At 62.8% G+C, this 26,012-nt stretch overlaps 4 protein-coding genes across 5 annotated transcripts in view; 2 read left to right on the top strand and 2 right to left on the bottom strand.

Moving 5' to 3' along the window:
* The window catches only part of CEP104 (centrosomal protein 104), a 36,190-nt gene extending 30,886 nt beyond the window's left edge, over positions 1 to 5,304 (top strand). Inside the window, exons 20-21 of the mRNA XM_059376282.1 lie at positions 1,879 to 1,969; positions 2,873 to 5,304. Of these exons, the coding sequence (XP_059232265.1) occupies positions 1,879 to 1,969; positions 2,873 to 2,985 (204 nt within the window). The 3' untranslated portion in view covers positions 2,986 to 5,304. The remainder of the gene's footprint in view (positions 1 to 1,878; positions 1,970 to 2,872) is intronic.
* A 5,479-nt stretch (positions 5,305 to 10,783) lies between these two features.
* LRRC47 (leucine rich repeat containing 47) lies at positions 10,784 to 20,199 on the top strand. Its single transcript, XM_059376281.1, has 7 exons — positions 10,784 to 11,383; positions 16,357 to 16,815; positions 17,471 to 17,587; positions 18,242 to 18,357; positions 18,880 to 18,982; positions 19,239 to 19,328; positions 19,447 to 20,199. Exons 1-7 carry the CDS (start codon positions 10,784 to 10,786, stop codon positions 19,693 to 19,695), a joined length of 1,734 nt encoding a protein of 577 aa, XP_059232264.1. The 3' UTR covers positions 19,696 to 20,199.
* On the bottom strand, positions 11,752 to 13,416 carry LOC132001879 (uncharacterized). Its single transcript, XM_059376816.1, has 2 exons — positions 13,344 to 13,416; positions 11,752 to 13,036 (listed from the first exon to the last, which is right to left on the bottom strand). Exons 1-2 carry the CDS (start codon positions 13,391 to 13,393, stop codon positions 11,752 to 11,754), a joined length of 1,335 nt encoding a protein of 444 aa, XP_059232799.1. The 5' UTR covers positions 13,394 to 13,416.
* A 2,877-nt stretch (positions 20,200 to 23,076) lies between the features above and the next one.
* SMIM1 (small integral membrane protein 1 (Vel blood group)) lies at positions 23,077 to 26,012 on the bottom strand. 2 transcript variants are annotated; one of them, XM_059376818.1, is made up of 5 exons: positions 25,991 to 26,012; positions 25,588 to 25,745; positions 25,145 to 25,217; positions 23,907 to 24,025; positions 23,077 to 23,645 (listed from the first exon to the last, which is right to left on the bottom strand). In XM_059376818.1, exons 4-5 carry the CDS (start codon positions 24,014 to 24,016, stop codon positions 23,519 to 23,521), a joined length of 237 nt encoding a protein of 78 aa, XP_059232801.1. In that variant the 5' UTR covers positions 24,017 to 24,025; positions 25,145 to 25,217; positions 25,588 to 25,745; positions 25,991 to 26,012; the 3' UTR covers positions 23,077 to 23,518. The 2 variants fall into 2 exon arrangements, with proteins under 2 accessions (XP_059232801.1, XP_059232800.1); XM_059376817.1 differs by having other exon boundaries at positions 25,608 to 25,745.

Below are 26,012 nucleotides of genomic sequence, written 5' to 3'. Positions count from 1 at the left end.
CTGTGCTTACCTGTCCGCTCAGGTGGTTTCCTCCCTCAGCACTGTGGACCCACGGGGGCGGGGGCCCTCGGCTCTGGGGTGGTGAGTGCGAGGGGCTTTGGCCTCTGTCCAGTCTCCACACTCTGGGTGCTGGGGTCCCAGATGGCGTCCCGGCCAGACCATAGCACACCAGTCCTTTGTCGTGACTGAGCCCAAGCCCAGTGCAGCCTGGAAACTGCAGGTCACAGTGAATGCGGGCTGTCCTCCTGTGCCCCCTTACCCGCCACGCGGACTCCAGCCTGGTGCACCGGGGCAGGGCCATCCGCCACCAGGTAGTGCGGCTTCGGAGGCCTGCCTCTGCTCGGCCACTTCGGCTCCGACACCCTTAACCACTGCCACCGGCCGTCCACCACGGTGTCCTGCTGCTGGGCTCTCCCTATGCCAGCCCTCTGGGACGGGGCACCACGAGACAGCTCAGACCCAGCTGCGCTCGGCAGAAATCTCGCGCACCCCGCAGTCAGCCCTGTACCTGGTGTCCCTCCATCTCAGAAGATGCCAGAGACGTAAGGAAGCACACAGCAGAGCACAGGCGCCCGCGGGCAGGCTTCGCGTCCCACCCCCCCCCGCTTGAATGACGGGCGCACATTCCGGCTGCACCCGCCGTGTGCCGCCTTCTCGCGCGCCTGGGGCCACAGCCAGCAGCGCGTCCCTTCTCTGCACGCGGCAGCAGCAGGTTCGGACGCGCTCCCGCGGGGCTCACGCCTCCAGCCTCGGCGCAGTGGCCGACGCCGCACACGGGCCCTTCCTCGTCCAGCTCTTTCCCCCCGGTGGGAGACGCTGCTGGCCCGCAGGGTTTCGCGTGGCCGGGTCTGCCGGTGGCACCCCCTGCTGTCGCTCGATGGGCTCTCATCCCCTCCGTTTGCTGTGAATTGGAGGTTGGCCGGGTCAGATGCACCTTCGAGTTTTAAAACTTAGTTTCTCCTGCGGTGTTCGTAGCTGGTGGCGCGTTCTTCCGTAGCCAGCGGGTTCTGAAAACTAAGTCCTGTGACGACTTGAAGTACTTGGCTCGTTCCAGGCTCTGTAAAGCGGGACATACGGAGGGACCCAGAGCCCTGCTGTCCCTGCCCCTGCTCAGTGCCCCTCCCGCCTTACAGGGCTCACTTCTTTCTGACGGCTTGGCCTGGTTAAAGGATGCCTGCGTGGTCCGCACAGGCACATGTTCTCTCTCGCCGTTTATTTTAGAATCTCACGCCCTTGCGTCTGTGCTCCGCTGGCTCCCATGGCACTGACGCTGCCCTGGGACACCCGCCCCTCCTCTGGCTGCTGTGTGCTGCGCCGGCTCTGAGTGTCGCAGCCCCTGGCCCTCTTCCTGCCATGCCCTCCAGTCCCCGGGGAGCGGCAGCCTGGCTCCTGGCTCCCAGCTGTGAGGCAGTCAGCAGGCCTCTCCTTCCCCTCTGCTTCCTCAGCGTCCGGTCCTCCGTGCCGGCTGGCGTGTGGCCGCACCCTGTTCCTGTCTCACGGTTTCTGGGGTCAGGAGTTGTGGGCACAGCAGAACGTCTCTGTGGCTCAGGGTCTCACCAGGCTGCGTTCCCGTGTGGGGCCGGGCGGGGAGGGGACGGTCCAGACTCACCCGGTGGCCGGCGGAAGTCCTCTTTGTCACACAGGGACCGAAGTCCCCGCTTTCTTGCTGGCGTCAACCGGGGCTGCGGTCTGCTCCTGGAGGCCCTCACAGCCCTGTGCCCCGTGGGCCGGCACAAGGGCGCGCACTCCTGTGACAGCGCTCCAGCTGCCGGGTCGGTCCGGGGTCGTGGCTGCCCCTGGTTTCGGCTCTGGCCAGAACTCGTCTCACTTGTCCCTCGGTTGCCTGGTTGACACCGTGTGCCTCCTGCTTTGTTTCAGGCGTGGAAAGCTCACCTCATGGGCCCGGCCGGCTGCACGATGAACCTGCGTAAGACCCACGTGCTGCACAGGGTGCCCGCTCCGCCGCCAGGTAAGGCCCGCGCCCTTCTGCATGTCAGCACCCGCGTGGCAACGTCCCCTCTCCCCATGGCACTCAGTCCTTGTGTTCTGGCTCCGGCTCTTGCCGAGGAGGCTACTTGTATGACCAGAACTGCCTTTTCCGCACCAAATTCTTGCCGTGGGTCCTGCCCTTCCCGGAGGCTCCCCAAGGGCGTCCTCGAGGCGGCAGATGCCAAGCCCTGAGTGTCCTCGGGCTACAGAGCCCGGTTCTCGGCATCTTTGTCCGTCACCGAGCAGAGTATTTAGAAACGCCAAATGAAATAGCGGATGCACAGATAATGCCCTGTTCCATGAATCATAATATTCTCTCTTTTATGTCAGATTTAGAGTGCCTTTCAGGAAAATACATGTTTCATTAGAAAACTAGTCCTGGCCGAAGCACGGCTGGAGGCACAGGTTTACGTTAGGGAACCTTAGTGTGAAAGCAAGAGAGTCACTGACACGAGTGTGACGAGACGTGGGTCCTGGGCTGTGTCCGTGCCGGGTGCCGGTGACGGACGCCGCCTGGCAGCAGCCTCCTCCATAAAGGAGGAACTCGGCACTTGGAGGGGCCGGCCTGAGGGTCAGCCTGGAAATGAAGCTCTTGTCACACGGCCACTCCTTTTCATTTCCGGAGCTGAGTCTCTGAAGCCCGAGCGGGTGAGCGGCCCGCTCTCCGCCGTCCCTCCCTGGCGTCCGGCGTCTCCTCCTCCGAGCCCTTCTCCGTCCTCTTCTGCCGGCTCACGAGCCCGTCCTCCGCGGTCGGTGCGGCCACCTGCGGACCGAGGGGCCACTGTGGCGTCCCCGTGGCCTCGTGGCCTCGCACTCTGTTCACGTCTTGTCTCCCTCGTAACGCAGGGCCTGTGTTGTGTGTGTGTGTGTGTGTGTCCAGCAGGTAAAGGCCCAGCCGTGGCCAAGGCAGGGACCTCGGGATCAAAGGTCGGAAGCAAGATCCCTACCCCGAAGGGACTGGGCAAAAGCTCCGGGAGGACCTACACGAAGCGGTGACATGGCGGTGACACGACACGCGTCCTGCCTCCTTTGTCCCCGCAAGGAGCGGAGCAAGTTTCCTGACTGAACCATTTCTCCTAAAATCCACCCTTGGATATGGTGACCGTCCCCCACCCCCGCTGACCCTCGGCTCTCGGCCGTGCTGGTCCTGACTTGTTGCACCGGCCGTGGGGCCGACGGAGATCCTACGTCCCAGGGTCAGGTCTGGACCCGCCGCGGCTTCGAGCCACCAGGCGTCTGCCCCCCCAGCCCAGCACACACAGGAGAGCGCCCATCTGTTCGGGGGGTGCCGACGAGATGCCCGCGCGGGCAGGCCCTCTTCCCAAGTGCTTGCAGTGATTCCCATAAAGACTTCCCCAGAAACCGTGGGCCTGTTCATCTCTCTCACACATGGCCAAATTCCCGCCGGGCTGTGGCCCCCCAGCAGCGGTGACCATGAGTGTCCCCGGGTGCCTTACCCCAGCGGGGCGCACACTGCCTGCCCCTGCCCGGTGCGCCTCCTCACCGTGTCTGCAGAGCCCGTGCTCCCCGCTGTCACAGGTCACTGGGCATGGGCCCCCTGTGCCCCTCGCCCAGCCAGAGGCCTGTGAGGAGTGCGCGGTCCACAGCTGTCAGCACCCTCCCGCGGCAGCGCCTCCCCGCGGTAGCCCCCCAGCTGCTGTCCCCCCGCGGCAGTCACCCCACCCGCGGCAGTCACCCCCACGGCAGTCCCCTGGGGGAGCTGAGGTGGGCACTGTGAGGCTCCAAGGCAGGGCCGCGCCGGGGGTGCTCACATCCCTTACCTGCGTGCCGCCCTCAGCAGAACTACAAGGTGACTGTCACGGGTCCTGTGCTCGCCTGCCCACAGTGTCGGCCGGAGCGCCCCGCTCTTGAACCCCAGAGGCAGACGTGGCACCGCTCTTGACTCCGGCGTGGGGCATCTGCTTCTTCACGCATGTCACCAGTCGGCCCCGCGGACCCAGCGTGTCTGCCTCGGGCCTGCCCCTCGCTCGTCTGCGTTGGAATTGGGGCTCCAAGTTCATTTGCTCGGCTCGTCCCATGATACTTACGCACCAGACGTCATTTCAAACGAAGACACCAGACCTCAAAGTCCAGCCCCCTCGCAGCTCCCCACCTGCCGTTGGGCAGGGGAGCGGTTCCGCGTGCTTCCCGTGCGGGTGGCCGGGCTGACGGGCCGGTGTGGGTGTGCAGGGAGGGCCCTGTGTCTCGCCGCAGCCGAATCTCCCGGGGGCCCGAGGCGGCTGGCCCTTCCTGTCCCACCGTGCAGCCGGGACGTGTCCCCCTCCTCCTGAGCGCCCGGCGGCCTTTCCCAACTGAGACCCGGGGTGACAGATGAAGAGTGGGCTGGGTGATTAGTGTGAAACCACAAAGTGTGTCTTAGAAAACCCTTAACAGCTGTCGGGGCAGTGCACTCCCTGAGTCCGTCCGAGACCGTGAATTTGCACGACTCACTCTCCGTCCCCGGAAGGCTAATACCTTCTCGTACGCAGCAAGAGTGAGACCGAGAGAATTACCGAAACCAGTGACCCAACCTAGCCACGAAAGCGCCCGGGGAGAGAGGACGCAGACCTCCAGTGGGCAGCGCGGAGCGCGGATGCCGGCAGATGGCGCTCGGGCCTTTCTGGCCTGCGGCCCGTCGTCCTCCACGCGCGGACCAGCCGCTTCCGTCACGCGAGCTAGTGAAGGAACCATTCCTTCCTCTCCGACCAACACTTCCAAATACAGATGTCTTATCTCTATATATTGTAACTTGAAAAAGCATTTGTAAAGATACTTAATTTTAGTGATTGGCAAGCAAAATCGGGTGCATTTAAGACCAGTTAGCGCTGCCAGTTACAGAAGACTCGAGCGGTGGGATTGAAATGAACCCGGGCAGGGACTTGTGGCTGCTGAAAGCCTTGCAGAGCTACGGACTAGTAAGGAACCACAAGTAAAAAACAAAAAAATTGGAAGGAACTGTAAGATCCCTTGGCCATTTATAAATAAATCTGTAAATTTGGGACAGGAATTAATAATTGACTTTTCACTCCTGAATATGTTGTGCATATTTAACTATTTATTTCTATTATTTTCATATTTCAGGATATTTTATCAAGCTAATTTAAAAGAAATGTGTCTATAAATTTGGCACCAGAATACACATGTAAATACTTTTAATGAGAATTTGCAACTTTTTAATGTTTTAACATAGTTTTCTATTTGTCTTTATTTCAGGCACCAGAGTTATAATATGTAACTAATATATTTTTGTTGTTATTTTAGGGCCTAGGGGTCCCCTCACCCTGAGCATATGAACATAATAAAAAGGTCACTCAGTGTTCTGTCACTTTTATTTCAAGTTTACCATTAAAAGGCAAACGGAGTGTCTTCCACTCTGGGGCGCAGGCCAGGGGCGCGGCCGGGGGAGCCGTGGGAGGGGCAGGGAGTCCGCTGCGGGGACGGGGCGGAGCCGGCCCCACGCTGCAGGGGATGCGTGGCCACGAGCTCCCTGCTGAAAAAGGTGAAAGACAGTCAGCTCCCTGGGACTGGGAGGACGTGGTCGCCCAGCTGTGCCTGCGGGTGGAGTCGGAGTGTCCCTCTGACCGTCTCGCTGTGCCCGCGGTGCGGCCGCACGCCTGCGCCCCTTGTCCAGAGGGACTTAGCGGGCAGCACGGAGATCTTGCTTTCAAATGAGCAAAAAGGCAGTATTTTCTCTGTTCATTTGTGGAGTGACTTAAAGCTTTTATCAATCTGGGGAATCATAAAATTGCCTCCGTTTTGAAGTTACAATGTGCAGGTTTTCCCTTCCACGAATACTGTTCACGTAAAGCCAACGGCACTGTGTTTCCTCCTGGTTTGGGGACCAGGGCCCTGCGTGACGGAAGGGCCAGGCGTGTGAGTCGCAGGGTGGGCGTGGAAGAGCGCACGTTCCCGAGAAGCGCTCCACTCAGCCCTGCAGGGGTGTCGGAGAAGAAGGAGCCCCTCCCTCCGTGAGCTGCTGGAATTGGGTGTGCTCTTGTGCCATTGCATGTTTGCTCTTAAAAACCAGGTCGGTTCTCCCGAAAGCCGAGCTTGTGGTACCCAGCAGCCTTCCTGGCTCTCGCCGCTCCGGAGGCCTTCCACGCCCCCACCCCAGCCGCTGGGCCGTGAGCTGAGCCCCCTGCATCTGGGATGTAGTTGGAGTGACCTGCAAACTGCTCCTGCAGGGGCAGAGCGTCCCCCTTGGGGTCTTCCGGAATCCTTGCAAGGACCAGTGAGGTTATCGTCAGTGGCAGGCGGGGACACCGGCCCCCTGGAAGTCAGCGGCCCCAGATGAGGACTCTGGATCCTGATAGACCCAGGAGGCCTGTGGACAACAGCTCGTAGCCCCTGCCTCGGTTTCCCCTTAAGGAGTGGAGCCAAGGAGAAGGTGCTGATGAGGCCCAGCCTGGCCAGTGGGTCTTCAGGTTCGGGGAGGGAGCCGGCCCCCAAGCCGAGGGCCCCAAGCCGAGGGCCCCAAGCCGAGGGCCCCAAGCCGAGGGCCCCAAGCCCTTCATCCCGCATTAGCCGGGGCCTGCAGGGGTAGGAAGAGGAGAGACTGAGGTGGGGACCACCACCAGCCCGAAGGGTAGGAAGAGGAGAGACTGAGGTGGGGACCACCACCAGCCCGAAGGGTAGGAAGAGGAGAGACTGAGGTGGGGACCACCACCAGCCCGAAGGGTAGGAAGAGGAGAGACTGAGGTGGGGACCACCACCAGCCCGAAGGGTAGGAAGAGGAGAGACTGAGGTGGGGACCACCACCAGCCCGAAGGCCGCAGCACTCCACCCAGCTTCCCAGGCCCCAGGCCCACCCACCTGAGCCCGCAAGTGCTGGGATTGCAGGGGAGGGGCAGGGAGAGTGGGGAGGGCCCAGGTCAGATGCCCCATGGAGTGAATCTCCCTGTGCACAGAAGCAGCTCACCCCCGAGCAACAAGCAACGGTCTTGTCTGGCTCGGGTCCTGCAGGTTGCAGACTCCCCAGGAGAGGTGCCCTGGCTCCTCTCAGTGTCTTGGAGGGAGTCCAGAGAGGGAGGGGTGGTGTCCTGCCTGAAGGTGGGGTCATCACGGGAACCAGTGCCAGGGGTCTGGATAAAGACCTTTCTCTCCCCTTGGAGTAGGCCTGTTTCCCAAATTCCGTGATCCTAGACTGGGGTGGGGGTTCCCCAGCAGTTGGGGGAGGCTGAGGGCGAGCCTGAAAGGGTCCAAGCCTCATTCTGGGCGGGGCCAGGCCAGGAGCAGGGCCAGGAACAGCAAAAAATCACAACCTGTCTTCTTCCTACTGGAAGTTTTAGAAGTTTGCTTTTTCACACTGCCCTCGGCCACCGACCTGGAGCTGTCCTGTATTTTCTGTTCCTGAATGAGGTGGAGATTTGTGAAACCAGACGCAAACACAACAGCTAGACCATCGAGCATTTGACTCTGTTCCAATCATGACGTCTCTATAGAAACAGAAAACCAGGAGACATTTATTCACAACATGCAACCCAGAAAGAGCTGGTGCCCAAAAGACACATCATTAGGAAAGGCCAAGGGGCCTCCGCCTGGCTTTGGGAGTGCAAATAGGGAACCAGTTCCAGAACACAGCACGCAGGGCTCTGTTGCCACGGCGACAAGCTATCACGAGTGCCGGGACTCAGGGCACCCAGGACTAAGACCAGGGCTCAGCCAGGTACAGGGGTCCCAGGGGGATCCAGTCCTCGCAATCCCAGCTTCCAGCGGCCCCCACTTTCCCAAGCTCAGGGGCTCTCCCTCCCTGCTCAAGGACAGCCCCGCGCCCTGCGCGGCCATTCCTCTGGTCCCTGGTCTCCACCTTCCTCCTCTACTGGTTAAGGGCCCTGTGAGCTCACCGGGGCCACAAGACGGCCTCCCCGTCGCAACGTCCCTGAGACTCCAAGTTCCCTGTGCCCTAAAACCTACCACATTCTCAGGTTCTGGGATTAGGATGTGGACCTCTCTGGGGGCCGCCATTCCGCCCAACACACCTGTGAGGACGCCATCTGTCTAACATCCATGTTGCTTTTCTTTTTTAATATTTTGGCTCCTAATAATTTTTTTTTTTTTTTTGAGCTGTGGACAGAACCTGTTATTAGTTTCTTATTTACAGGCCATATCAGTGCTCCTGGTAGTATCATTAAAAGACCATCTTACCTACCTTAGAAAATGCCCATCTTTTCAACTGTAGCCATTTCCTGCCTGTGGCTGCTACAGTGTGCGTTTCACTCAGCATCGTTTGCCTACCAGGTTGTCCTCTGCTTTTTGCCACAATTCCAAGCTGCCTGATGAATTCCCCTTTCATAAGAAGAAAGCCTATTCAGAGAACTAAGTTCAAATGGTCAAGATTCAGTTGTTTTATCAAATGCACCAGTGTTGAGAGATTTGCCAGCTATCTAAAGCCAAAATCCGATGGTTATCACCCAAATACTATTAATTTACCAGTTACTACATGCTATTATCAAATCACCACAGTAATCTTTAAAGAGCTTTTTTCATCCTGTTCATTACTTCCAATTATCATTCAATATTCCATTTTTGGAATGACACTTAGAAAAACCTCCAGGGGCGCCTGGGTGGCTCAGTGGGTTAAAGCCTCTGCCTTCAGCTCAGGTCATGATCTCAGGGTCCTGGGATGGAGCCCCGCATCGGACTCTCTGCTCAGCAGGGAGCCTGCTTCCCTTCCTCTTTCTGCCTGCCTCTCTGCTTACTGGTGGTCTCTGTCAAATAAATAAATAAAATCTTAAAAAAAAAAGAAAGAAAAGAAAAGAAAAGAAAAACCTCCAAAACACCTTCAAACTAAAAACAAAGCTTACCCTACACTCCACTAAATTATCTAATTGAGTATCTGCCCATCACATCTCTTCAAACTGGGCTTAATCTCCAGTGCATAATGTTCCCTCTTCACCCAAACTTGCTCTTTGAAGATGAAAATTCCTATTTTAAGTGGATTTCTAGTTCTTAAGTGACCGTAGAAAACTTCTAGACTTTCTTCTAAAATCTAGAGAAAAATGAACTCTACCATTAAGAATGTTACTGAATGCCTCGTGTTTTAGGTACTTTAAACTACTTCACAATATTTATAAATGGGACATTAAGCATTCCAGTAAGTAGGAAGTTAAAATGTGACAATGTAGCAACAAGTTTACTCCCTAGTGATAGAAAGTAAGTTTTATATGCAACACACTATCTTTGGTATTATAGAATTTCTTAAAGATTTTATTTATTTATTTGACAGAGACACGGCGAGAGCAGGGAACACAAGCAGGGGGAGTGGGAGAGGGAGAAGCACTGAGCCCACCAGGTGCCGTACATTGGTTTGCCAAAAGGCCCTCAGCACCTGGAAGATATGCGGAGAAAGTTTAACAAAGACGAGTGATGGCAATACCAGGAAAAAAAGAACAATACTAGCATTATCAGTATTTATGTCACATAAAAACAGTATTTGCACTAAAAATGGTTCACAATTCATGTGACACAACTACCAAGGCAACTAACAGCCCAAGCATTTAGAGTAACATATAAACAAATCACAAAACGTGGAATGAACCGTAAATTCATAAACGTCAAGACTGAGTGCAATTAATCATTCAATAGATAAAATAAGTTGATAAAACTTACAAAAATATTTTTTAAATACACTAAATATGCAAGCGGGAAAATGCGGTTAGTGATACCCATTCTCAAATGAAACCGCATTTTCTTTTCAGTACATGTATGTGGAGTTCTCAGAAAGTGTACTGTAAGCCCCACGGGACGAGTGTGGAGCCCCTGAAAACGTCGGCAGGGTTCCCGGTCCCGGGCTGTTGAGCACAATGGCCTCGAAGCAACCGGACCCCACGATCCCCAGGGGCAGAGGTGAGGAGCCCTGAACGCCTGTAACCCTTGGGTCCCCTTCCTGCGCCTGACGGTGACCAGCACGAACGCCCTGCTCCTCCCTTATCCCGTGACGGACGCCCCGCGTGCCTACACAAGCACACTTTATGGCTTCAGGACATGTGCCCTCTCTCTGTACTCCTCTGCCATGCCCGGAGGCATCTGTCCTTGCTTTTCTGATAAAAATCAAAAGCTACGTGCAGAATCCAGCCCCCGTCTCTCCCGGAGGCAGCCTGGCGCCACGCGCAGATCCTTGTCTGAGAACTTCATTTCATTCAGTGCATGACGATCTAGGAGCTGCCCAAATGAGGGCAACTTCCTCCTTTTTTGATTATTCTTTTAAGAGAGCGGGAGACTGTGGGAGCAGGGAGGGGCTGAGGGAGAGAGAACCGCAAGTGGACTCCAAGTGGACTCCACACCCGGTGGTCGTGAGATCATGATGACCGGAGCCAAAAGAAGAGTCAGAAACTTAATCATCAGGCTAAGCCTCCCAGGCGCCCCGGACTGCTCAAGGTTGGACCCGCGTTAGGGGGTCCATCACTGCTCAGGGTCGGACCCGGGTTAGGGGGTCCATCACTGCTCAGGGTCGGACCTGGGGGGGGGTCCATCACTGCCCAGGGCCAGGCGCGGGGGGGGCCATCACTGCTCGGGGTCAGACCTGGGGGGGTCCGTCACGGCTCAGGGTCGGACCCGGGCTGGGGGGTCGATCACTGCTCGGGGTCCGACCGGGGTGGGGGAGGGGTGACCCCGTCGGGCTGCGGGTCCCGGCCCGTCCCCCCCAACCCCGGGCAGCCCCAAACGCGCGCGTAGACCCTTCCGCTCCACCGGGAACCTCCCCGCCGCCTTCTCCCGGACGTGCCCGCGGCGCTCCTCTCCCCGACGCTGCCGCCGCGGGGCCGCCCCTTCCGGTCCTGGCCGGAAGTGACGCGCCATGCCCCGGAAGTGCCCCGGGAGAGGCGGAAGCGGCGGCGCGATGGCGGCGGCGGCGGCGGCGGCGGCCCCGGCGCCCGAGGCCTGGCCCGAGCTGGAGCTGGCGGAGCGCGAGCGGCGGCGCGAGCTGCTGCTGACGGGGCCGGGGCTGGAGCGGCGGGTGCGCGCGGCGGGCGGGCGGCTGCCGCCGCGGCTCTTCTCGCTGCCGCTGCTGCACTACCTGGAGGTGAGCGGCTGCGGGAGCCTGCGCGAGCCGGGCCCGGGGCTGGCGCAGGGCCTCCCGCAGCTGCACAGCCTCGTGCTGCGGCGCAACGCGCTGGGGCCCGGCCTGAGCCCCGAGCTCGGCCCGCTGCCCGCGCTGCGCGTGCTCGACCTGTCGGGCAACGCGCTGGAGGCGCTGCCGCCGGGCCAGGGCCTGGGCCCCGCCGAGCCGCCGGGGCTGCCGCAGCTGCAGAGCCTCAACCTCAGCGGCAACCGGCTGCGCGAGCTGCCCGCCGACCTGGCGCGCTGCGCCCCGCGGCCGCTGCTCAGCGAACTGGCGGCCGCCGACAACCGCCTGCGGGAGCTCAGCCCGGACATCGCGCACCTGGCCTCGCTCAAGGTCAGCGGCCGCCGGGCGCGGCGCGGCGCGGCGGGGAGGGGCCGTCGGGGCCGGGGCCTGCGGCCTGCGAGCCGGGCCGGCCTGTCCCGCCTCCGGGCCCCGGCCGCCCGCTGCCGGGCGGGAGTGGCAGGCGCGGGCCGCGGTCGGGAGCAGCCCAGCGGCCGAGCCCCCGTCCCCGTCCGCGTCTCCGGCTGCAGACACGTGCGATCGTGGCGGGGTCGGCCCCGGGCGCGGCTCCGCGTGAGGCCGCAGGTGTCCGCGCAGTGCCGCTCCCGGGCGGACGTTCTTAGTCGCTCAGAGGCCGGCGGGGCTGCCGCAGGCCACTAGTGCTTCGGGCTGTCCTCTAGACCCCACCGCCCGGGGGCTGCTTACCTCCCCCTCCCCAGGCCCCAGCGCACTGCAGGGCAGACGGGCCGCTGAGGCGAGCAGGCCTGCGGGAGCGGGACCCTGCCCGGCCTCGCCCACCTCCAGCTCAGAGGCCCCCGGAGCCCTGCCTCCCCGTCGCCCTGTTTCAGCCTTAAAGAGGCAGATTTGTGGTGCTTCTTCCTCCTAGTTTTCATCCGTGAACGCAGACGTCGTGAAGCGGGAAAGCACGGGCTTGTGTCGCAGAGGTTCCTCTCGGTATCGTCCGCTGACCTCGCGGGTCCGTCCGTCTGCACAGATCTGAGTGCTTGTGTGCGCGTAGGGGGGTGTGGACGTGTGTGCAGTGAGGACAGGAGGGCCTCGTGCTTGCTGGCGTCTGCAGACGAGGCTGTGGGGTGACGCCGGGCGCGGTGGCTGTCCAGGGCGGGAGGCTTCGCTTTGGGGCTGACGTGTGACAGGCCACGTGCGACCTCGTGTGCTTGCCTCGTGTGCCTCGTGTGCTCCCATCTGTCCGATCTCGGCTGCCCAGGGGGTCCGTGTACCAGACACGCAGCCGAGGACGGCTCTCCTGAGCGCAGGATCGGTTGGTCTGTTTCTCTCCCGATCCGGAATGTCTTCCCGGCGGTTAGGTTTGTTTTCAGTGTTCTCTGCGACGGGTGCCCACCAGGGACGTCCGTGGCCGTCGCGTGTCCCGACACCATCACTCGCGGGTGTCGTCCCTGCGGAACCCCCACGCGCTGTTGCCCGGCGTCCATCGATCTCTGCCACCTGAAGAGCCTGTCCGTCGCGGAGGGTGCGGTGCCACGGCTGGTTGAGATCCCCTTTGGGTTTCGATGTCCTCCAGGGGCCTTTCTGCACTGACGCCCCCGGGAGCAGTGCCCCGAGAACGGTGGGAAGCCGCGTTGCCGCGCGCTGGGGCTGCGCAGACAGACATCCTGTCCCGGCTCGTGCTGTGGGAAGGCTGGGGTGCCGAGAACTGACTCAGGCAGGAGGGTGGGCTCCCCCGGCATCCGGTGGCCGTGCCGCCGGCTCCTGCGCTGCGTCCCTGCGGCCGTGAACAGTGCCGTGCACGGGGCGGACTGCGGGCCTGGGCCAGAACCGCGGCAGTTGTCCCCTGTGCAGCGGGTCTCCGCCCGGGCTGGCTCGCTCACCAGTCCCGCTGGTCCACGGGTGGGCAGTCCGGCCTGGGCTCCGCTGCGACGCTCCGAAGACTGCGCTCTGTCCCGGATGTCCTGGTGCCGCTCCCGGCCCAGCAGGCTAGTCCACGTCTCACGTAGCGGCTCAGGGCTCCTGAGAGTGCAACCGCAAGAGCGCTCCCTGAGGGCAGGCTTGGAGCGACGGCCAGGCGTCCCCGCTACCCCTGGCAGGTGAAATAAGCCAAGCCCCATCGCCCGGTCCCTCAGGGCCACCGGAGCAGCCACACACGTGCTTCTGCTTGTCCCTCCCCTCACTTCCCGAGTGGGGAGACAAGTGCCTTGGTGCCCGCCCCCCACCGCCCCCGGGGAGCTGCCCCCGACCCAGGTTTGGGGAAGGCCTGACCCTCCTCCCCACTCCGCGCGCAGGGACAAGGGAGCCCAAGAGAAAACAGAGTACTCACCGTGCCGGGCCTCGCCGGCTGGACAGCCACCTGACTGAGCCGGGTTCCATCGACGTCCTGGTGTCTGGCCATTCAGCAGGGCGCCCCACGGGAGGCCCCAGAACGTGGGGGGGGTTCTCTCCAGGGGCATCTGTCCCTGCACTAGGCTTCTGTCACCCGTGGGACTCAGCTGCCAGGGCAGGGCTGGCCAAGGATGGCAGCCTCACATCACTCCCTGCAGCACGGGCGGCGGGCTGTGCTCTGCCCAGCCAGGGCTGACACATGTCCCCAGGGCTTCCTCCCCTCCTCCCGCACCCACCGGTGCCCACACCCCTTGGGGCCACCCACGTCACTCAGAGGTGGGAGTCCCCTGTGGTCAGGCTTCACAAAGAAGCTCCACTTGGATTGTGAGGTTTCGGTCCAGCGCCCAGACCCTGCAGTTTAGGAGTCCTTCCTCCGTGCCCTGTCTCCCCCCGTGGCCACAGCGGTGACGGGCTGCTCGGTGCCTGGGTGGGGTCTGGGTGCCCCCGCCAGGCATGCCCGCTGGAACGAAGCTAGAACAAAGACGGTTGCTAGCTCCCCTCGAGGTGGCCGAGGTGGCGTGTTAGTGTCAGGGTCGCACAGCTAGGATTGAGGACCCCCTCCCCAGCACACGGCCCGCAGCGGTGGTGTTCCCAGAGGCACTCAGTGGCCACGGCCAGCTCAGACATCTGTGTGACCTGCAGGAAGGGGGTAGGTGGGGTCTTTATGAGTCGCTCCGGGCAGCAGGCAGGTTTCGGGGCACACGTCGTGTGCAGTTAATTCCGCTCCGTGTGTCATAGCAGTGGGGGTTGGCGTGCGCGGTGTGAGCCGGGCTTCCGGGCCAGAGACCTGCCCTCCTGCAGGCGGCGAACTCGCAGGACACTCCCCGCCCCCCCAGGGCTCCTCCTGCCGCTCCCTTGCTCCCGTTGCTCCCTTCCCGTTCTTTCCCAGGCGTGAACCCGCGCTGAGTCCGCTGCTCTTACCTGCCGGTGCCCACGTCGCCACAGGGCTCCCAGCTTCCAGAACCCCGATCTGCCGCCTCCCCCTCCCTGCCACATTCCCACGGGGCCCAGCTCGGGGCCTGAGGGACCCTCTGGGCTCTGACCACTGCCCCAGCTTACTGCTCTGAGATGTCCACGATGTGCTCGTCGCCCCTGAGAGAAGCCCCCCAACCCGGGACCCTCGCACTGTTGGCTGCCGGGGTGGGGGCGGCGGCGGGTGAGGCCCAGCCCCCCCAGCCTCCCCTCCTCGCTGCTCCTCTGCGGCCGGCACATGGCATCCACCTGGCTGGCCTGTTCCGTGCAGCTGCAACGGTGACCCCGATGGAGCCCTCGGGCTGACCAAAGCGTGGCGGACCCCAGAGCCGGTGTGTGCGGTGGAGCTAGGACAGGCCTCGCCAGACCTGACCTCAGGACGGCAGCCCTCGCTGTGGCTCACAAGCCCAGATGGTGGCCCTGGAAGGGCTCTCCTGTTGTCCATCTCCCCGCCGTTCCCAGTCCCCATTGGGTGAGGAGAAAGGCCTGGCGAGGCACAAAATGGCCACAGGTGTAGGAAATCGTGTTGCCCACAGCCCCTTGGGGCCTCTTGGTACCCCCCCAGGGTGACCAACGGCCAGGTCTGGCTTCCTCTCTTCATCCCCGGTCCTGAGTGCGAGACGGAAGCCTGTTGGAGCTGCTCGCTCTCTGCTGAGCCCTGGGAGAGGCTCCTCAGCGACATCGGGCCCTGGCCCGGTGTGACCCTGCGCGGAGTCTCCCCCGTCTCAGCAGCCACGGGATAGCCTCATCCACGGTGGGGGTCAGACTTGTCCCCTCCACCAGCCGTGCAAACGGCCTCGTCTGGACCGCCAGAGCCCCTGTTCCCTTCTCAGTCCGTGACCGAGTCTGTCACCAGTTTGGCTGGGCCTTTGAGTCCTGCAGGCCCCGGGCTGCAGCCGACCTCGCCCAGCGAGCGGTGCATGTGTTGTGGGGGGGAGGTGGGGGGAGGGCCAGGGGGAGGCGCCCCCAGCACCGGGCACACAGGCGCCCTCTGCTCCAGAGCTCCCCCCCCCGGCCGCCGCCGCTCGTCGCCTCACTTCCCCTGTGCTCCTCACAGCTGACCGGCTAACGGGCTTCTCCCGCGGCTGCCCCCGCCTGGTCTCCGCCGCGCCGAGCAGGGCCAGTGCAGGGCGCCCCGCTGGCCCAGGAGGAGGCCGAGAACGGCTGTCCGTGTGCAGTGTCCTGGGCCACAGTGCCGCTGGCTCGGGCAGGCTGGGAAGGGGCGGAGGGTGGCTGGGCTCTTCCTGGGGGGCCGGTCCTCCTCCCCACAGCTGCAGGAGGGAAACGGGCCTGCGCCAGCCCCTGCACTGGAAGACAGCTCCCTTAGTGTCCCTCCTGCCCCGCCAGGCTCTGGCGAGACGGCCCTGCGAGGTGGCTGTCGGTGGTTTCCGTCCTCTCGGCCAGTCTGATGCCAGCCGTGCGTTTTTGTCAGAGCCCGGTCGCTCGCAGTGCTGGAAGGTTCTGCGTGGGCCGTCACGAGCCTCTTCATAGCGCAGACAGCAGTGGCGCCGCACCATCTCCGGGTCAGGGTTGGGGGCGGAGAGCGCAGGCCAGTCGGAGCCCAGCGGCCGGCAGTGGAGTTGGCGCAGCGCATGGTGCTGCTGGGGGCCCTGTGTGTCCGTGCGGAGTGTCCCGCTTGTTACTCGCGCCGCGTTTTTCCCAACTCACTTAAAGAACGTGAGCCCCATTTTGTGGGGAACCTGTTTCTCATCTCAGGTGCTTGTCTGACTGTAACCACGTGTGTCCCTTGTCCCGAGCTCCTTTCTCTGCTCCCTTCATCCGTCGGGATAGTCGTCACCACAAGGAACCTTGCAAGGAGCAGGAAGTGTTTCGTGGGGGGCTGTTTGCGGCCGTCCCTGCGGCCACGTGGGCACGGTAGCAGGTGTCAGTCTGGGCGTGGAGCTGGGGACAGGCCACGTGGGGTGGGGCAGTGCTCCGGGGGGCGAGCTGTGACCACGCGCCCTCCGCCTCCCTCCCAGACGCTGGACCTGTCCAACAACCAGCTCAGCGAGGTCCCGGCGGAGCTGGCTGACTGCCCCAAGCTCAAGGAGGTCAATTTCCGGGGAAACAAGCTGACGGACCGGCGGCTGGAGAAGATGGTCCATGGCTGCCAGACCAAGTCCATCCTGGAGTACCTGCGCAGCGGAGGCCGCGGCGGCGGCCGGGGCAAGGGCAAGGCCGAGGGCCCCGAGAAGGAAGAGGCCCGCAGGAGGCGGCGCGAGAGGCGGAGGAGGGAGAGTGGCGAGGGGGAGGAGGAGGAGGTGGACCACGCCGGCAGGCTGCTGCTCCGGGTCCTGCACGTGTCTGAGAACCCTGCCCCGCTGACCGTGCAGGTCAGCCCCACGGTCAGGGACGTCCGGCCGTTCATCGTGGGGGCCGTCGTGAGAGGCATGGACCTGAAGCCTGGGAACGCACTCAGACGGTTCCTCACCTCCCAGGTGGGTGCCCACGGCCCACGAGGGGCTGGCGCAGGCGGCCCTAGGGCCGGTGCGGTGTCACAGTGCGTGAGCACGGAGCGGGCCGGCCCTGGGCCTCGGTCGCAGGGATGGGTGCCGCCTGCTCCTCCGCAGACGCCTCTCCCGTCCTGCCTTGTTTCTGAGATCGGCATTTCCCGAGCTTCTGATGGCTTGGGGGATTTTCTCACGTCTGGAATGGGTTGCACAGTCCCCTGCACGGTGGTATACAAACGGTCATGTCTTCCCAGCTGTTCCCACACTAGACGAACATCCTGATTTGTTTTCCTGTGCAGCTTGCCCAGCTTTTAAAGTAGGAGCCCCAGCTCCGATGTTTGCAGGCCGGCACGTGGCCCGCAGGGTGACGCAGCTCCCCCCACATCCGAGTCTCCCACGCCCCCAGCCAGGAGTTCAGAGCTCAAACGTCGGGGCTTCCAAGAAGAGCTTTGGAAGCCTGTTGTCGTTTGTTGAGACTCACATTTCAGTTCGGGGAGGCTTCTCGGTCTCAGAGCCTCCCTTACCGAAGGAAGGAATTCTACAGACGGCTTCCCAGTGCAGGACCCGCAGGATGCATTTGGGCCAGGGAGGCGGTGGGTGGGGGGCCGCACAGGTGCTCAGCTCCGCGGGTCTGCCGTTGCAGACGAAGCTCCACGAGGACGTCTGTGAGAAGAGGACGGCGGCCACCATCGCGACCCACGACCTCCAGGCCGTGCGCGGGCCCCTGCTCTATACGGCCCGCCCACCGCAGGACCTCAAGGTGATGTCCCCCGCTCCCTCTGCACTGTTTGCAGTTTCCTGGGACGCAGCCGCGCGTGTGCTCGGGCTGTGGTGAGCACTCCCGGGTCACACACGGGCCGTGTTTATAGTTTCCTTGGAAGTCCGCCTGTCGGAGGAGGGAGTGGTTAGAAAGTGGTTTCCTGTATTTCCTCAGCTTCCACCAAACCCTGTGGTTTGTGGACGGATTGCGGAACCCCTCGTTTGGAGTGGACAGGCGTGAGCTTGGGTTGTCCAAGTCCCTCCACGGGTCTGTTACTCCCTGTGGCGTCCAGGGTTCCCGGGGGCCGCCGTAGCCCTGGTGCCCAGCTGCACGCCTGGTTGCCTGGTTGCCTGGTGCCAGCCCCTGCCCCTCCCGTCTTGGACTTCCAGGGGCCCCAGGCCTGGGAGATGCCGTCACGTGTGGCATGGTGAAGGTTCAGCCCAGCTTGGAGAGGACCGGCATGTGTGGCCGTCAGGTCTCTGAGCGGCCTCCGTGGGCCCCACGTGCTCACCCCGCCGTCACAGGAGAATGGAGGGGGAGCCGAGGGGACACCGAGCCGACGTGCCATGAGCGGAGGACGGGCGTCGTGCGGTGGCGGTGGCTGTAAGGGGAGCCTGTCTCCATCTGAGCTCACCCGCAGGTGTCCACCCGCAGATCGTGCCCTTGGGGCGCAAAGAAGTCAAGGCCAAGGACCTGGTGCGGCAGTTGCAGCTGGAGGCGGAGGAGCACAGGAAGCAGAAGAAGAGGCAGAACCTGTCGGGCCTGCACAGGTCAGCGCGCCTCCCTCCGACCCCGCCCCACGGCAGCTCCGGCCTCGCCCCTAGGCTGCCCCAACTTGCGACTTGCCCTTATGGGTGTTAAGTGAAACCTCGCGGACGTCGCTCGCTGTGCTGGTAGGGATTCCGCGTGGGGCAGCGGCCGTGGCAGACAGCCTCTGCTCTGGCGGAGCTGGGGCTCAGGCGCTGCTCTGGGGGGATGAGGCTTTCTTTAGCACGCAGGCCCTCACCTGGAGGGACGGGGGTCCTCCTGCCCAAAGCACATGCACGGGGATGGGGGACGGCAAATGCCGTCACCTGACGCCAGGACAGCCACCCGGCCGACAGCGTCTTGCGCACATCCCCCGCCGCTGGGGCAGGGTGTGGGTGGCCCACTGCCCTAGACCCACGTGAGCACGGGCTTCAGCACGTCTCCCTCCCCGGCTCTCGGACGTCGTGACCTTCCACGGATCCGTCTCACGAGCTGGCATCGGTCCGGTGCTCCCATAGTTACGCCTCTGCGTTTCCTTCCCGCAGATACCTGCACTTACTGGACGGGAAGGACAGTTACCCCTGCCTTGTGGACGCGGATGGCGACGTGATCTCTTTCCCACCGATAACCAACAGCGAGAAAACGAAGGTAAGGCCGTGCGCTCCCTGCGTCGGTGGCTGCGGCACGGTGGCGTCCCGTCCACCCCCGGACCGTGCGGGCCCCGAGCCTGGGTCCCTGTCCCGCGTGGTGCTGCACCGAGAGTCACCGCGTGTGCGTCCCCGCTTCTCCTCTGGGAAGGGGACGGGCCTGGTTTGCGTGGCGCTGGTTTTCATAGGTTTTTCCTCCGAGCATTTGCTGATGTCTCTGGTAACTTTATTCTTCTCTGAAACTCTTCGGATTTAAGATTAAGAAAACAACTTCCGCTCTGTTTTTGGAAGTAACAAGTGCTGCGAGTCTGCAGACCTGTAAGCAGGTCATGGACGCCCTCGTGCTGGTGAGTCGTCCTGCCCAGTCGGCCCTCCGGCCCCAAGGCGCGGTCGGACCCCCGTGTTCCCGCCACCCCTCGCAGCCCCCACCCCCGGTCGCTCTGAAATGGTATTTTTCCTTTGCAGAAAATGGCAGAAATCAACAAGTACACGCTAGAAAATCAAGAGGACGGATCCCTTTCAGATCCCGACGCCGACGCGGTCTCCGGGCAGCCCCCGGACCCCAGCGGGAGCTCAGGTGCCGAAAAGGCCGGGAGCACCGCGCTGGTCGTGGAGCAGGTCCGGGTGCTGGACGAGGACGGGCACCTGAAGGTGGTGTACCCCTCCAAGACGGACCTGGGCCTCGCCGCGCCCCACGTGACCGTGATCCGCTGAGCCCTGGCGCCCGCGCCAGCCAGCCGCGTGGGTCCTCAGCTCTGCCAGTTGTGCTGACGTTAAGTCCCTCGTTTCTCTCCCCGGTGGTTTGCAAGACCTGCGCCTCCCCTGCGGCCGTCCAGCCAGTCCGTCCTGCCGCAGCGAGACCGCGTTGCCATGGACTTGAATTGTTTTGCCTTTCCACCACCAAACTGTTCTACTGAGGCTTTTTACAAAATTCTCAAATATCAGAATTAACTGTTCAGAACATTCTGAAATCATGTGAACTCGGCCACTACCTTCATTCAGGGGAGGAAACACACAGATTGGCCTGGATCTTTAGCTCCAACCCAGGAACCTAAACCGCGTGTTTCAGCGGGCTGTGCCGGGATTTTTCTGCGATCTGGCGGCTTTGGAAACCTCAGCGTGCGGGGGCGCAGCCTCGAGGTGTGGAGAGACGCCCCCTCCCTAACTAGTTGGCCCCAAATCGTTCTCTTTTTATGAAAAAAAAAATCTTTTAGGTGACCTTAGAATTGGCAGCAGCATTTTTTTCTTGCTCTTGTGGTTGGACGTGTCTGGGTTAATGTCACAGGCCTCCCCCAGTGCAGCCCGGAGGGCGCAGCCCACATCAGAACATGTGGCTCGGGGCTCGCACGCAGCGCCCTGTCGTGGACTCGGTGTCCGTGGACTGGCCATTCTGCCGTCCACCAGCTCGAGGACAGACGGGGGTGTGTGCAGAAGGCAAAGTTGGAAGCCAACAACCACAAAACATGGCCGGTGAATGGCTCTTCAGCATTTTGTTTTAGGTTCTTTCCAGTTTTGAATGTCTTGGGCCCCACACCACGGCGTGAGTGTGTGTGTGTTTCTGTGTGCAAGTGCACGTGCATGCCCCTTCCTGGAACCCCAGGCCGCAGCCGGCCACAGGGTAGGGGTTTCACTGACCTCCCTGCTTGGTGGCCGGGCTGGGTTACAAAACACCGACTCTGGCTTTTGGTATTTTGTGACCCCATCGGTGTCACGTTCTGTGACCTGCAAGAGACCTGCAAGTTCGTGTGTTCTGCTGACTTGGGGAGTGTTTGCGGGAGGCTCACTGAACCCGTGCATTTAGCCATCAAAACTGGACACAGGGAAGCAGGGGAGCTCACGGAGGCACGAGGTTCTCCCAGAGCTCAGCCAGGCTGCTTTCGAGGACCCAGCGGGCTCTCTGGACATCTCCAGGCCCTCCCGTCCCTGGGCTGACGGTGCCAGATGGTGGCTTTTCCTTGTTTTGTTAACCCCAGACCTAACCAACATCTGCGCTGGTGGCTCTGGCTTTGTTATCTCATGCGCCCTGGGCTCCCAGGGAGTGACTGCTGTGGGTGGGCTGGCTGGCGTGGGTCTGCGGCTGGGCGGGCCACATGCCGTCAGCTGTGACCTCGCTGACGTGGGCAGAACTGCCGGCCTGGTGCCTTTCGGACGCAGCCCAGCCCTGCGTGAGGTGTGCGGATGCACTGAGCTTCCGACCAGAAACCAGACATCCTTCCTCTTTGCCGGTCCGGCCCGCTCATAAAAGTCCTTTAATAAAAACATCTGTGCCCCTCCCCAGCCATTCCTTCCTTGGCAGTATTTCAGGGTAGTGTCTGGGGGGAAACAGAGGACCTGAACCCCCCCTTCCCAGCCCAGATCTTGCCAGCAAAAAGCAAGAGGCACTTAACAATCACACGGGCTCTGCCCAGGGAGGCTGCTGGACCCTCCAGGCCTAGAGTGGGCGTTGGACCCCCTCACAGGGGCACCTGTCCCCGGCAGGTCTCACTCATGAGTCAGATGTGCGAGGAAAGATCGCCTGACAACTCAGCAGGGGGCTGCCCCCTCCCTGGCCAGGGCCCCGGGGCCCACATCTGGCAGAGACAACTCACAAGGTGGCTTGTGGCCTGAGGGGCTCCGCCTGCAGCCTCCCAGCACATCAGCCCGGCGCTGGTGGGGCCCACGGCAGGGAACATGCGCGTGCGCCAGGGAGCCCCGCGGCACCTGCTCTGTCCTGACACCTGCTGGGCCTCGGGGTGCACGGAGCATGAAGGCTGGGTCTTAATGGCTTTTGTCATCAACTAGCCCACGCGGTGCCTCCCCTAAGCCAGGGAGGACCCACAGGGATCACTGGGCAGTGCTGGGCTGAGCTGGAGGGGCCAAGGGCACCATCCCGGGACTGGTTCCCCATAGTGCCCCTCGCATGTGGACCACATGTGCTTGCTGCCCCCACCTGCTCTGTGCCCCCTCCTCGCTGTGCTTGGGCCCTGCCCCCAGCCCCTCTAGTCTGACCTGTCCCACACACTCACTGGGCTCTGCCTGGGGCTGCTGAGGCGGGGGGGGGGGGGGGCCTGAGGCCTGCTGGGCGTTTGGGAAGTGGGCAGGGGGTGGGGGAAGAGTGACCTCAGAAGTGCTGGGCAGGCAGCCGCCAGGGCCCTCCTCTTCTGTCCAGCACCCTGGCCAGGCTCTTGGCAGAGGCCGCACCCAGTCCTGGGGAGACCCAGCCCCTGCACCTCTGGGGAAACTGCCAATGTCCTAGAGCCCATGGAGGCTGTGCAGCCCAGCCGAGTCCCCCCCAGTGCGCCCCCAGTGGTGGCTCCAGGGTAAGGCTGGGTACATGCCAGCCGGCTGGCACCCCTCCGTCCTCGAGTGTGGCCTAACAGGGCCGGGAAACAGGTCTTGGAGACAGGTGCGGAGGCCCAGAGACTAGGGCTGACTGGACCAGCCCCTCTGCCCCTTAACCAGCTTCCCTACCCCACAGCCGGCCCCCATCACGCTTGGAGACCCCAACCCAGGCCAGGCCCACCAGGCACCCCTCCCTCCTGTGGGCAGAGCCAGGGACCACCGGCATGGTGCAGCCATCCCTAGCAGGCAGGCCAGTCTTGAGGGGTCTCTGTCCGCCCCTGCCAGTTTGGCATCTAACACCCAGGTGTGCCCTGTGACCTCCAGTCTCGGGGCCCAAGAGGACAGTGACTGTCTGGCATCTCCTGCCCTCAGCTGTCTGGGAAGCACTCTGCTAAGGTGTTTCTGGCAAAGGTTTTTGGGGCCTGAGCTGTGAACTTATAGTCTGGAGGTAGGGGTGAACAGAGGGGCCAGAGGACACCTACTGGGAACAAGGCAGGGGGACTGGACAGAAGCCCTGAGCCGAGAGGCCTTGTCCAAGGCCAGTCAGGTGAGGCAGGAACAGGTCCCACCAGTGGCCAGTCCTCGGGCCTGCCCCCAGGGGCTCACGTCCCACAAGAAGGTCTAGCCAGGCAGAGACACATTCCAAGGCCCAGAGCTGAGGGGGAGGGAGGACAGGCCCCTCCCACAAGCTTCCCACTGTGGTCTGAGTGCTCCCTAGCTGGCCTCACGCCAGGCAGGCGCCTGGGTCCCGGTGGAAGCGGCTGTCACCCATCCTTCATTCAACAGACTTTTAATGGCTGCCTTGGCGGGGAAGTGCCTTCCCATTGGATCCACTCCCTCAAGAGGGACACCCCCTTCACAGCATGGAAGACTGGGCCGTGGGCCCCAGGCCTGCCTGGGGAAGGCCTCTCCCTGCAGGGGCTGTGGGGGCGGGTCCTGCAGTCCCAGCTCCAGCGAGCCCCTCTCCCAGCCACGCATGTCCCGGCTAGCCACGTGCCGCCAGGCATGTGCACCTGTGTGCCCACGTGCTGGCCAGTGACCACAGCACGGCGGGGGCAGGGGGGCTTCTGTCCAGAGAGAAGAGTCTTCTGTACACGAGGACCGTATATATGGGGTTCTTTGTACACAAAAGGGTGCTGGCATACAGGGGTCGGTCCGTCCAAGCCCACGTCCCCACGCACCGGCAGCCAGCCCCGAGCGTCCGTGCTGGGCAGCCTCATTTGCACTTGTGCACGTAGTAACCGGTGAGATAGCCAAGGATGAAGATGACCCAGAAGACGGCCACTCCGCCCAGCACCTTCATGGCGATGCCCAGCTTGCCCGAGCACAGCTTCTGGGAGATCCTAGGGAGAGAAGCACCCACACATGAGCCCGTCCCCAAGTAGACTGGGGGGCTAGGCTGGAAAGGAGAGGGCCCTGGGGCAGGGGGTCCCCGAAGGAGGGTGGCCTGTGCACTCTGCCGACTCGGGGGACAGGAGGGACCCCAGCGAGGGAGGTGCAGGGCCCGGGCTGGCCGGGACTGCCGGGGCTGGGGTGGGGCGCCCTGCAGCACAGAAGCCACCAAGGGACGAGGAGCCTCCTCCCGCGGGCCTGTGGGCCCTCACCGCTCCCAGCTCCAGGGCGCCTCTGCGCTGGACCCGGCCGCCACGTGGACCTCGTCCTGGCTGCGGTCATCCCACCTGCTGTACTGGACGCCGCTCTCCTGGGGCTGCATGCTGCAGGGCTGCGGAAGGAGGAAGGAGGGGCAGGAGGCGGGCCGAGGCACTCTCGGGCAGGGAGACCAAGGCAGGCGTGCGGGTGTCCGACTCCCCGTAACCCATGATCCCGGTGAGCGCAGCGGCTGGGGCTCTGTGTGGGGCTGCAGTGAAGGCCAGGGTCTGGGGGGGGGAGGCTTGTGGGCTGGCTCCCCCCTCCCCACCTCACCTGGCTTCCCAGGGGACCAGGACTCCAAGTGGTGGGGCCACTTGCTCAGGGTCACATGGGAGGAAGCCAAGGCAGAATTCCAACCCCAGGAGGCTGCAAACCCTTCCCTCAGGAATGTTAGAGGTTGTCCCCACCCAGGGGGAGGAGAGGGGGCTCTGGCATAGCTGAGGCCGCCCTGGCCGAAACCATGGGTCCTTGACCTCATAACTGCCTGCCTTCCCTCCCCATTCCTGACTGATAAGGCCCCGGAGCCTCTCCAGAGGCTGGGAAGACACGGCACGCGGCGGCGGCTGGTACGGGCCAGACCCTTCCCAGGAGGCTGGAGCGTCCAGAGCACCGGCAGCTGTGTCCTGTGTCCTCCAGCCGGACCCAGGGGCAGCCCCCCTCCCCGCCACTGCCTACAGGAAAAGCCAGAGCCTGTGGGTCCCTGGGCCTGCCGGGAGTGCAGGAGCTGGAGATGCAGGGGTCTCCCTGCTAGGGACCCCCTTCCACGGAACCCCGGAGAGAGGCTTAAAGGCACAGCAGGCCCACGAATGGCAAGAGGCTAACCCAGAAACTCAGGAGATGGCAGTTCGTACCCGCCCCCAACGCGCTTCTGCATCCACCCTTCCCCCATCCCAGGCCAGCGGGAGGAAGGAAGGGAGCTTGTCTCTCAGGTCCTCGCAGGTCGTCTCAGGTCGGGGCACCTGCTTTGCCGTAGCCACTCAGATCAGTGGCTGTTCTCAGGCCCAAGGGAGGCCGCGTGTCTGCACAGTGTGGGCTGCGCTTCCCCAGGTGTGTGTGGGAAAGGGGCTCCAGGCCGACTCTGGGGCTGCACACCTGACGTCCCCTCCTGCCGCCCGTGGGCAGAATCCCCATTCTGTCCCAGCAGCAATGTGCCACCCCAAATGACAGCCGGGGCCCAAGACAAGCTTAATACCTTGGCTCTTGCTTTCCCACGTCACCAGGAGGCCCGCAAAGGGCTGGAGCGCAGCGGAGCTCACGGTTTCTCACTTTGACCAAAAAAATAGCAGCCACTTTCCTCCTGCCCTTGCACGATGGCCGGAGCTGCAGCAGCCACACTGCAACCCAGATACCCCTGCAGCACCAGCCCTCACCCACTTTGGGCTTCTTGAGAAGAGTGAACCCCACCTGCTCAAGCCTGGGCTCCTGCGGCGGGCAGGGGAAAGTACTCCTGCCTGAGGTGGTGGCTCTGAAGCCACCTCGGCTGGACGGAGCCGCCAGAAGCTGGGGAGGTGCTCAGAGCGGGGATCCTGAGGGCCTGGCTCTCCAGCCCCCATCCCCCAGTACCTGGAGACACCCAAGCTGGGGACCCTCTGGGGCTACCACCGCATACCTCAGACCCCTTCTCCCCCAAAGCACCTGAGGCGCCCACAGCTTACGAAGGGAGAGTCCTGGCGTGGGGGCCCGGACTCCGGCGCCCAGGAAGGCGGTCAGGCGGTCAGAGCCCGGCCAGTGGATCTCACCCGCCTCCTCCCAGGCCGCAGGTCAAGGTCCGACGTGCAGCGGATCCCCGAGGCCTCAAAATTAAAAAAAAAAAAAAAGAAAGAAACAAAATGAAGAAAAGGTGAAGGGGAGAGCCCTGCGAGCAGCGGGAGGGGAAGCGGGCGCCGGGGGGTCCCCGCTGCCAGCAGGAGCCGGCGGACATTTCCCGCACGCGGCCGCCGGGCCGGGTCAGCGCTACGAGCCCCGCCCCCCGCCCACCCCGCAGCTCCGGGACCCCCGGGCGGCCCCTCGCACGGCAGGTCGGACGCGGCAGGCCCACCTCCTCCGCCCGCCTCACCACG

This window comes from Mustela nigripes, chromosome 14 (assembly GCF_022355385.1).
Source record: "Mustela nigripes isolate SB6536 chromosome 14, MUSNIG.SB6536, whole genome shotgun sequence".
Lineage (NCBI taxonomy): Eukaryota > Metazoa > Chordata > Mammalia > Carnivora > Mustelidae > Mustela > Mustela nigripes.
Note: the sequence above shows the minus strand (reverse complement) of the source record. Positions and strands in the feature narration are given on the sequence as shown.